The 12,232-nt window shown below is 35.7% G+C and overlaps 1 protein-coding gene across 6 annotated transcripts in view; it reads left to right on the forward strand.

Annotated features, from left to right (window-relative positions):
* The window catches only part of ARAP2 (ArfGAP with RhoGAP domain, ankyrin repeat and PH domain 2), a 191,078-nt gene that overhangs the window by 152,882 nt on the left and 25,964 nt on the right, over window positions 1-12,232 (forward strand). For all 6 annotated transcript variants that reach the window (XM_025436964.3, XM_035714086.2, XM_049108710.1 and 3 more), the window contains one exon: window positions 7,914-8,053. In XM_025436964.3, coding sequence (XP_025292749.3) covers window positions 7,914-8,053 — 140 coding nt within the window. The remainder of the gene's footprint in view (window positions 1-7,913; window positions 8,054-12,232) is intronic.

Consider the following 12,232-nt stretch of genomic DNA (forward strand, 5'->3'; position numbering starts at 1 on the left):
CTTTCCAGAGGAAATTAGCACTGTGTTATTACTGAGAAAGTGGTTTATGGTCCTAGGTTTCTTAGTTTGAATGCTTTGTGATAGATTAGGATAGGGAGAATAGAACAGGTTGCTGGTTGGGATGATAGAAAGGTGGGGTCACTGAATTTAGTTCTGGATGCCTTGGGTTTTAGTTGTCAAGTGTCTGTGGGTATATGTCTGGAAGGGATCTAAGTACCCATTGCTACAGAACACATTATATGGAGCATGGTTTTAGTCTTTAGAGAATAGAACATCCTGCAGTGGTAGTGTTGAAGTAAAAACATGAGAGAACTGTGAGCATAGAATTTACCAGCATTTAAGGCATGGATGTATCGAGAGAGGCCCTGTGTATGAAGGAACAATCAGAAAAGTTGTCAGAAAACAAGGACAGAGCAATGTCATGGCATCATCAAAGTAGTAAGTTTTAGGAAAAGTGTGTTTAACAATGTAAAATGGTGCATGAGGCCAAGAAAGGTGCCCACACATTTATTATTATTGTGGTAATGATGGAGGTGATCATGATAATAATGACCATTACTTAGAAGTGTCTCAGTATAGAAAACAGAATTATATGTTACATGTTAAGAGATATGAATTGTAATTATATAGGACATTTGCTTTCTAACCTTGTCACAAAGCTTTTGTGAGTCACAGTTTTCTCATTTACAAAATGAGATCATATTACCTGTCTTTCCTACTATAGAAAGTTGTATGAGGGGCACCTCGCTGGCTCAGTCAGTGAATCAGGGTTATAAGTTCGAGCTCCACATTGGATGTAGAGATTACTTTAAAAAAAAAATCTTAAAAAAAAAAGTTGCATGAGAAGCACGTGAGATAAAATATATCAACACTTTGTAAAGTCTAAAGTGTCACCTATGTGTTTATTAAGAGTATACTAAAAACAACATTATTTAATATAAAAGAACTATATAATTTACTATAAATTTTATTTCTAAAAGTTTATTATAATTCAGGTAACAGTAAAAACAAAATAGAAAAGTAGTTTCTACTTTCTGTAATTTGCTGCATTGTCAGTAAAATAGCATGGAATTTCTGGTACTTTTCTAGTCAATCCTTCAATAGCAATTATAATTGTATTATTTATGGAGACTCTAATTGTAGATGAATGTCAGCAGGCTACTAGTTCTATTAAGCATTGCTTCTTCAGTACAAGTAGCATAAAGGAAAATAGACTGGGGATGAACCAGGGGACATAGTTGGCTTTTCCTAAGAAATAGATTACTTTCCAGCATCTATTACCAGTTTTGTTTCTACTCAGTCGTAGAGAACTAAATTTTACTAAAATACACTTTGAATATCATCCAGTGAGTACAACATAACTGAAATTCTGCTTCCTTCAAATTATTAAGAATACACATGATCTCTGTCACACATGGTTGTCTTTCTCAGTATGACTTATCTTAGAATAATACCCTCTAGGTCCTTCACAAAAAAAGTGAATAAATAGCATAATCAGACCTATAAATACAGAGAACTGGTCATTGCCAGAGAGAAGGGGATGGGAAGGGAGAGGTGAGCAAAATGGTAGAAGGCAGTGGGAAATGCAGGCTTCCCGTTAGGGAATGAATAGTCATAGGACTAAAAGGCACAGAGTGGGGTGGGGGGCACCTGGTGATGGAGTCAGTTAAGGATCCTTCTTGGTTTCAGCTCAGGTTGTGATCTCAGGGTTCTGAGATTGAGTCCCGTGTTGGGCTCTGTCCTGGGCACAGGGTCTGCTTGGGATTCTCTCTCCCTCTCCTCCTGCCCCTCCTGCTTATGTGCTCTCTCTCTCTCTGTCTCTCTGTCTCTCTGTCTCTCAATCTCTAAAATAAGTCTTTAAGAATAAAAGGCATAGCATAGGAAATACAGTTAATGCTATCATAATAGTTCTGAAATGGGACAGATAGTAGCCTTACTTGTGGTGGACATAGCATAAACTTGTCAAATCATTAAGTTGTACACCTGAAACTACTGTAACGTACGTCAACTATACTCAAGAAAAAAAATACACATCTTCTATATAAGTAATGTCAAAGGCAAATGTGTCTAATTTTCAATTTGTAAGAAATTTTTAGCTGTTAGGCAACAAATATTGCCAAATATCACTTGGCCGTGATGTGTTTTCAAGACGTCTCCTGGAAACTGCCCATTTGTAATCTTTACTGTTCACAGGCAGAGATGGAACAAGGAGTGTTTTCAGAGAATGTTACAACCCTGAAGAAATAATCTTTACCAGCAAAAAAAAAAAAAAAAAAAAAAAAGGGGGGGGGGACGACGACACATACAGATCATGAAAAATAGAGCATTTTAAAATTCCCTTGTCTTGTTCAGAACATATAATAAGAAATATAAAAACAATACATTGTAGTTATTATGCATTTACTCTATGCCAGATGATGGGTTGACTTATTTGCATTCACCATCTCATTTATTCTTCCTAGATAGTCTACTAGTACTTAACTAGGCCTTCTACAGATGGAGAAATTAGGATATGGAGATATATTACATAACTCCCTCAAGGTGACCTGCTTATAAGTGACAGAGCAGGCATTTGAATCAACATGTGTCCAAATCCAGCCCGTATATGCTGTCCTAACCCACCTCCCATATTGAAATCAAGGATAAGTAAGATTGTAAGTTCTTTAAATTCTTAGAAACTCAGTCTGTAAATCATCAGGACTTTGGAAGTACCGTTCTTTCTGATTTTGCTTACCACTGACTCCGTAGTACAGATTAAAAATAATGTCTGTAATCTGTTGATTAAACAAGCAGTTACGTACTACTTGCTCTGTGCCAGGCACTGTTCTAAGCACTTCAGAAACCACATCCATGTGAAGATTGTATGTATCCCCATTTTGCAGTTGAAGAAACTGAGATTCAGAGAATACTGCCTGAGATTGAGTGAAGGATGTGGTTCTCATTTAAACCTGGTCTAAACTGTTTTAGTCATTAGGCTATGTCAGCTATCACAGAGGTTGGGGAGGAAAATACAAAGTACAAATTGTTTTAAAAAGCAAATATGACATTATCATGTTACTTAAAAGCTAAACTATTAAGCAACTATGGTTCATGCATTCAGGAACTAAATTAGATCATAAAGTTTAGAGACATAATAACAAGTATGAACTAGAATAGTTAGAAAAATTTCTGTTGGATAAGTGGGGTGCAGAAGTGGGATAGAATTTGTACAGAGGCAAGGAGAAAGGAATTTCTCTCATTTATTCAGGTGATCAACTTGAGTCATGCCATGGAGAGGAAGATTGGTTTTCCAAACAGTATCTATGATCAACTGAATCATAAATATATTTTAATTAATATTTTATAGAGATGGGTAGGAGAAATTCAGCTTATTTAGCCCTTTAAATGTCAGGAAAAGGAGTTTAGACTTTTAATGGTTCCAAAGTAAGTCTTAAAATAGTGGAAAAGTTAGGCTTTGAACGGGAGTTGTGAGGAGAGGATTAGGGTGTTAAAATGGCATTTGCATGAGATGAATCTGGATCATTTTCTGGAGCCTTTAGAAAAGAGGGCATGGAGTTATAGAATCCTGGAATCCCCAAGTAGTGGGTAGAAAAGTCAGGTGTTAGAGTGGTAATGTCAGGAATGAAATAGAATTGAACCCCAAAGAGAAATTCTCAAAGAATAATGGCTGAATTGCTGCTGACTGACTGCACATGAAGGATAAAGGAGGAGAATATATTTTAGAAGTACCATTCCTGGATTTATGTTTCTTTCTCCCCCTCTCTCTGTCTCTGCCTCTCCTTCCCAGGACGCTTCCACCTCCTCTGTAGATAAGTTCTTTTATTAGGATTATGGACCACTAGTTAGGAATTGTTCTTTTTTGAGTAAGAACTCGAGGGATCCCTGGGTGGCGCAGCAGTTTAGCGCCTGCCTTTGGCCCAGGGCGCGATCCTGGAGACCCGGGATCGAATCCCACGTCGGACTCCCGGTGCATGGAGCCTGCTTCTCCCTCTGTCTATGTCTCTGCCTCTCTCTCTCTCTCTCTCTCTCTCTGTGTGTGTGTGTGTGTGACTATCGTAAATAAATAAAAATTTAAAAAAAAATAAGAACTTGAGGTTTTCAGATGATTTGGGAAAAACTGTTTTTTGTTGTTTTAATTTGTCCCAGTAATATAGTCTGTTCTGTTTAAATAAATTTGGCCTTTCTGTTTTGTTTCATTCGTGTGACTTTTAAGGGCTTTTCTAGTTAATAACAAAATTATAGCACAACTAAGAATAGTTGTTTTTTTTTTTTTTTCTTGCTGTTCCACTGTTAACTTGAAAGATGCCTTAACTCCAGTTGTAATCTTCCTTGTCCTAGCATTCAACAAGAAGGGGAGAGGGATTTATGATTTTTCTAGAGACAGTATGCTGGAGTTTTATTGGAATGAAACACAAAGGTAGTAAAGGAAATTGTACCCATTAGTGTACATCCCAGAATCTTTCTTTGAAGGAAATAATTGCTTTGGAGAATGCATGAAGTCTTTAGATTTGTTACATTTGCGAAAAAATTAGATGATTTTCCCGAGTTACTCAACGGCTTCTTATAGTACATTAATGATGTGCTATAGCTGGTTTCTTTTTCAATTAAAAGCACATTTACAGAGTGTGTCCTATGTCTTTCTTTCCTTTTTTTCTTTTTGTAACATTCTGAGTACCTAGAAGTATTCCATGCTTATTAACTTACAAGATGCCAAGGATTGATAGCATGGACCCTGCCACATGTGAAATCCATCTTTTTGATTAGATCAGAGGGATTCGGTGTATGGCTATAGCAAAGGGTGGAGCCAGGAGGACTACATATGGCATTAGAAACACTAGTGCTCTGAAGTTTAGATCTTAAAAATAAATAAATAAAAAAAGAAGAAAAAAAAAAACATCTAGAAAGATCACTGTGCTGGGACAGACTATGAAAAGAGCAAGATCTCTTGGAACTGAGAAGCCCAAAGCATAGCAGGGAGACAGCAGTTCTGGCCTGAGTCTCAAGAGTTATGAAGCCGAAATCCCACTGCAAAGAGCAGAAATTTGAACTCCTGCTCAGTAGAGACATGCAGAGCATAAAGCTTATATTCTGACAAGTTAGAGTTGAATTCAAACCTGGATAGGGTCTGGATACAGGTACAGAGGACACAGCTGGCATGAACTTTTACTGAACCAAGTTCCTCTGGAACAGAGGACCTTAGTAAGCTTTCTGCCTGAGATGAAGGGGAGGGAGTGAAAATATTAAGAGTGAAGTACCCCACAGTTGAGGGACCAATCAGTACTGGAAAAGTGAATTGTTGGAAGCCATTTAATTCATAATCTTGTTTTTGTTACACGCTGAGTTACACATGATGTCCCCCAAAGTATGTAGCTTCGTTTTGTCCTTAAGTGGTGGGTAATCATTGCACATGTTTTAACATTTTGAGAGCAGTTTAGTTGTGAGAGCTTTTCAAAAGTCTTTAAAGCCCTTGATAGTTATAGAACTTCATTTCAAAGTTCTTTCCATTCTTCCCTCCTTCTTCACATATATTTCTCTCAGAACTTCTCTCCAGTTCCATAATAATGAATGCTGCAAGATGTAGCTAATATAATCATTACATAATGATTAAAATGATAAATTTTAACAAATATGAACCCAAACACAGCAACAGTATTTTTTTTTTCCCTAAGCCTATTTTCTCTTACAACCTACAAATAAATGGTTTACTTGGGCACTGGACATATGATTATTGGAAAGGTTTATTTAGGGCAAAAATCTAAGTGAAAAAGTACGATTTAAAGGCTTGAATAGAATTTGTTTGGCTTAAGCAATATACAATATCTGTATCTCACAACTTGATTATAATTTAAACTTTTAAAAAATGATTTACCTGTCTCTAAACCAACCATATTGTAAATACCTTTCTCGACTTCCCTATTCTAAATCAGCTGAATCACTAAGCTACTGAATATTTTTTGAATTGTTCACTTCTATCAGAAGATACAACATTGTTTATCAGCCCATATTTAACTCATTGCCTCCAAGATTGTATATTACTAGAATTAAGTGCACACTAGACCCTAAATACTTTATGAAGAAATGAATGATTTGGTGTAATATGAATTTCACTGAATAGTTTTATGTTTACTTTTTTCTTGACCCTATTAAAATACACCTTACTCTTCATTGAAAAGGTTATTTTTAATTTAAAAATAAGTTAGTTGTAAAATATCATTTGAAATATTTTTCTATGGTAGTGAATATCTAGTAAGTGTATAAGAAGAGACATTATGGCAATGTTTTCAGATATTAAAGTCACCAAACACCAAAAAAGAACTTCTTTTAGTATGTGTGATTAAAATAATGTGTCTGTGGCCAGTATATGTATCATGAAAACTATTGGGGTTTGTTAATTACATTTGTTTGTATGTCTGTGGTTAGCATCAGGGACTTTATTACTCTTGGGGGTTTTTGCTTCCAGGTATTCATACCATGCTCATATTTGAGTTATAATTACAAAGAACTGTTTCTATTTTTTAAACTTTTGTTTTCTTATGCTAATTATAATTGTGAAACTGTGTGTTATTTGTTGTGTAAGTACAGGTTTTCCTCAAACCAAAGAAATGTTAGGTTTAAGACTAAGAGTTCTTTCTAAAACCATTCAAGTTATTTTGTAAATTTCAGAAACAATGCATGAATGTTTAAAAATTGTATCAACTGGCTAGCAAAAGATTGCTAAGGATCCTGGTCTGATACAGTGTCCCACCTTACATCTTTTTGTGGTCATTATCTAGTAGGAGGCCCACAGTATTTTCCAGGAAGAACGGTTGTTGACACCATAATGACCGTGTCATAGCTATTTGGCTTAAGGTTCGTCCCCGCCCCCCCCCCCCCCCCACACACACACACTGTTCAGTTCTCAAGTAGGCAATTGAAATTGTTTAAAATTTGGGAAGAAAGTTGTAGACTGGACATGTATTGATGAATTTATACATGATAAATTTATACAAGCACAAATTTGGTGTTCTTACCAAGAAGTATTTTTGTAAAATTGGTTGGATGGTTTCTAAGTATGAGGCATGGCCGTATTGCACATAAAGTAGAGTTGTTAATAAGTGCTCTACCTTAGCAGTTTTGCCTTTTTAACCCTTACTTAGTTCATATGTATTGGATTTTTTTTATTTTTTATTTATTTATGATAGTCACACAGAGAGAGAGAGAGAGGCAGAGACACAGGCAGAGGGAGAAGCAGGCTCCATGCACCGGGAGCCCGACGTGGGATTCGATCCCGGGTCTCCAAGATCGCGCCCTGGGCCAAAGGCAGGCGCTAAACCGCTGCGCCACCCAGGGATCCCTGTATAGGATTTTCTCTAGTGCCCTGAGAATTCCTGAATTCCTCAATCAGAATTCTGGGAGAGAATTTTTTCCCTTTGTATTTGCATTGTTTTTTTTGAGAGCTGTTCCAAAGAAATATAATGTAAGCCGAATATGCAATTTTAAATTACCTAATAGCCACATTAGAAGATATAAACACGTGAAATTAATTTTACTAAAATAGTTTATTTAAACTCTATTTAAAATATTATAATTTGATCATGTAGTCAATATTACGAAGTTATGATATTTTTACCTTACTTTTGGTACTACGTCTTTGAAATATGGCATATATTTTATACTAAGGGCCGATCTCAGTTGAGAGTAACCACATTTCAAGTGCTTATTAGCCATCAGCCAGTTAGATAGCATGGATAGGCCTATATTACAAGTAGATATGAATATCCTGACACATGGTGTTCCCAGAAATTAACCATAGGCTTCTTACTGGTAAGAAACAAGTTATTATGCATTATCAAAACTGAAAATATAGAAATGTTTTATATTCTATTCCAAATAAATGAAAATGTACCTCACTTACAAAATGTTGTACATTACAGAGAGGAGAACCCTGGAAAGTATCAAAGAAGGAGTCTTAAAGATTAAAGAAGAACCATCTAAAATTCTGTCTGGAAATAAGTTTCAAGACCGGTATTTCGTTTTACGAGATGGGTATCTCTTTCTCTACAAGGATTCAAAGGTAGTTGTGTATTTAGTATTTGAATATGTGTGCATGTTTGTGTGGTTATTAGCAGTGTCATTTATACCTTTGTCAGTATCTTTTTGGCAGTCAGGCCCTGGGAGTAAATAGAACACACAGTAAGCTCGTGATTTCTTGCAGCCTCTGGATGGAACATGAATACACCAAGTGACAGAGTAAAGAACTTCATGTGGCACTTCTCATTTTTTAGTGCAAAGAAATCCTTAAAGAAAAAGCTAATATGTGTTACATAAGCTAGCATGTAAATAAGCATCTTTATCAATAAAATTAAGAGCCATCAAAAAGGATGAAATTTTACCATTTACATTGATGTGGATGGAACTGGAGGGTACTATGCTGATTGAAATAAGTCAATCAGAGGAAGACAATTATCATATGGTTTCACTCATTAGTGGAATAGAGGAAACTCGATCTCAGAGGGAGGGAGGGAGGGAAAACTGAATGGGAAGATATCAGAGAGGGAGACAAACCATGAGAGGATCTTAACTCTGGGAAACAAACTGAGGGGGTGGAGGCATGGGGTATAACTGGGTGATGGGCATTCAGGAGGTTATGTGATGTGGTGAGCACCAGGTGTTATTTGCAACTGATGAATTACTGAAGTCTGCCTCTGAAACTAGTGATATATACTATATGTTGGCTAATTGAATTTAAATTTAAAAAAGAGAGAGGGAATGTCATGGCCTGAGGCAAAAGTGGCTTGAGTTTAGCTGATGGAAGTTAATAGAATGTAGGATAAAAAGGCAAAAGCCTTTTGCTGATGTATCCCTGTAAGTTTGAATTTTCAAAAGCTTTTGTTAAGGAGTTGTGGAATGGAGAAGGAAAATAGAGATGAGAAAGGGAATAGATAAACTTTGGAATCATAAGAATATTGATTAATATCAGAAAACCTCTAATCCACTAAGTGGATTATATGAATAAATAACTTAAGCTCTCAACCTCAATTTCTGAATCTGTAATATGGTGATGATAGTATGAATCCTGCATACCAGTTTATTTTAATGCTGTTAAGAATATATGTTCTTTTAAACCATGAAACATTACATATGTAATATTATATATATTTATATATATATATATGTAGTGTGAAACACTATACAGTAATAGTATAGTATTATATATTGGTAATAGCAAGACTTCATAAAGAATATTAATAGGCAAGTCCCAGACAGAGAAAAATATATTCATAGTACATATATCTGAGAAAGAATGCATATCTAGAATATGAAGAATAAATCAACACTAAAAAGACAATACAATGAAAATTGGGATGCAGTATTGAATAGACACTACATGAAAGAAGATGGAAGAATGGCTAATATAACCATTGAACTAAAAGCACTCAATGTAATGGTCACCAGGGGCATGCAAATTGAAACCACACAGTACTATTTTATGCCTCCTGATATGACTAAGGATTGATTAACTGTGTAGAACTGCTTGGTAATTTTTAAAAATGAAGTTATTTATATATCTACCCCATGATCCAACATCTTGATTCCTAGGTATTATGTCCACAAAGCACTTGTTCCAGAATGTTAATATGCAGCTTTACTCATACAAGCTAAAACCTGGAAACATTCCAGATGATTCAACATCAATAAAAGAATGACATATTCATACAATAGAATACTACTCAGCAGCAAAAATAAATACTGATGAATGTAACAACATGGATGAGTCTTTGAGCCCTTATTGAGCAAAAATAGTGATACAAAATGGTACCATATGAGTTTGTATATTAGAAGTCTAAGAACAGGCAAAACCATTTATGATGAAAGAAGTCTGGAAGTGTCTGCCTGGTGTGTAGAGAAAGATTGCTGCAGCAGCAGGATGATGGAGTCAGTAAGAACCTTTTCTAAGATGATAGAAATATCTCTATCCAGTTTTGGGTGGTGATTACAGGAGTGTATGCAGTAACATCTCCACTTCCTTGAGATTCAAATAACATCTATATAATTATTTTAAATGAAGAATGACAGCAGGATCTAAAGGCACCTTTTTTATATTGAATTACAAGACTCACTGGGGTAAACATTGCTCGCATACTTTAAGTGTGTGGTACTTCACTGTGATGTGTTGTGGAGATGTATAAAGACAAACCAGACTAGTAACATCTGTGAATATGTTATGAAGAAAGGATTCCTAGGCAGCTTTCCAAAGTTCTGTGGTCTCATTTTGTTATGGCTTCTGTTGAGCTCCCCACATGCTTTGACCGCTTTCCCTATATGTTCCTCCAGCAGTGAGGCCTCCACGTGGGCATAAATAAATCTGAGCAGCATTCCTCTTTTGATTAGGACAGTGGACTGTCCAGGCAGGGGGGCTAACAAAACAGCACTGATTCTGCAGCCCTCATCAATTCAGAGCTGTATTAAATATTGTACTGGAACTCCTATCTTATTATTCCATCTGAAAGACCCAGCAGGAAGTCTGTATAGGTATCAAATGGTTATTATTTGTTATCATTCTTCCGTTTTTCTAGTGGAGGAAGAGTGGAGTTTGCAGAAGTAAGGCACAGAAGAATTAGGGATTGTGTGAACTGAACACATCAGATTTTAAGGTTCATGAACTTGAGATTTGTGTACATGAAGTAAATTCAGGACGTCACAGCTGATTATCCTAGCCATCTAGAACCGAATCTGATTAAATTTTCTTTGGTTTTCTTCAATCTTCTTTAGACTGATTTTCTTAATCCTTGCCCTTCTATATACATAATATGTTGGTTAAGGGCCAATTTTGTAGTTGGATATCTACTTAGCATATTTAAACATGAACCTGAACTTTTTAGTCCCATTAAGGAACCAACACTTGTATCGTGTAGCAACAGAAGGTCACTAGAAACTAGTGGTTAGTCATAGTAAAGGCAGTGGAGTCATAATGGCAGCAATTAGCATTCAAGATTCAGCTGGTTGCTCTATAAAAAGTAGAGTTCTATACATTTCACTTGTATTATCTCGTTTTACCTTTATCATAACTATATGAAATTAGTACTATACAATTCTCCCACTTTACCGATGGAGAAATGGAACTTACCAAGATGTTACATTACTTGCCCAATATCCCATAGCCAGTAAGCAACAGAGTGTTCATTCCCAAGTGTCGGACTCCAAAGGCTCCAATCAGGGACTTACTAAACAAATAATAATTTTGCATTATTTTAACATGGTGGTTAAGTCTTTTTCCTTTAAGCAATACCAAATATTATAATCCATGTAAATTCAGTTTTTTATAGTGTTTCCCCCCAAGCTGATATAAATTTAAAAATCTGCCACAAGGAGCTTGTTCGTAGACAAGTGATTTTTTTTTCAGACAGATTGATTTTGTGAGATAAAGAATCTCATACCCTTTAACAGAACATGTTTTAAGAATTTATATCTTTTTGAAAGCAACATCCTGTTTAATCTAAGATAATTCATATAGTGACAGTGTGTATATGAGTTTGTCTAAAAGAGTGGTTGTCTTTTTTTTTCTTATTTTGGAGTTTGAAATACTTCTTTTTCCCAGCCTGAGATATAATTGACAAAAAATTGTATGTATTTACATTGTACAAGGTGATGTTTTGATGCATGTACACATTGTGAAATGATTATTGCAATCAAGCTAATGAACATATCCATTACCTCACATAGTTATCTGTTGGCTGTGTGTGTGTGTGTGTGTGTGTGTGTGTGTGTGTGTGTGTGGTGTGTGGTGAGAACATTTAAGATGTACTCTCTTAGCAAATTTCAAGTATGTTGTACAGTATTAACAGTAGTCACCATGGTGTGCGTTAGATCTCCAGGATATCTATTCTGCATAACTGAAATTTTAAACCCTTTGACCAGCATCTCTCCATTTCCCCCATCCCTGACAACAACCATTCTATTTTCTGCTATGATTTCAACTTTTTTAGATTCCACATGTAAGTGAGATACACTATTTGTCAAAAAGACAGTGCTCTTTAAGGACAAATTTTGTTTTTGTAACAGTGACTTCAGAGGATGGGGTTATAATTATTGTGCTTAAAAGCTGTATTTGCACATCTGTCAGAATAAATTAATGCAACTGATACTTTAATTTGCACATTTAGGCAAGCAGAGGAGTCTCGATTTACAGTTTTCCTTAAACCACCATTATTTTCAACATATGACTTTATGTGGCTGGTTATTTTTTCATGTT

The sequence above is a fragment of the Canis lupus genome, chromosome 3 (genome assembly GCF_003254725.2).
Source record: "Canis lupus dingo isolate Sandy chromosome 3, ASM325472v2, whole genome shotgun sequence".
Taxonomy (NCBI): domain Eukaryota; kingdom Metazoa; phylum Chordata; class Mammalia; order Carnivora; family Canidae; genus Canis; species Canis lupus.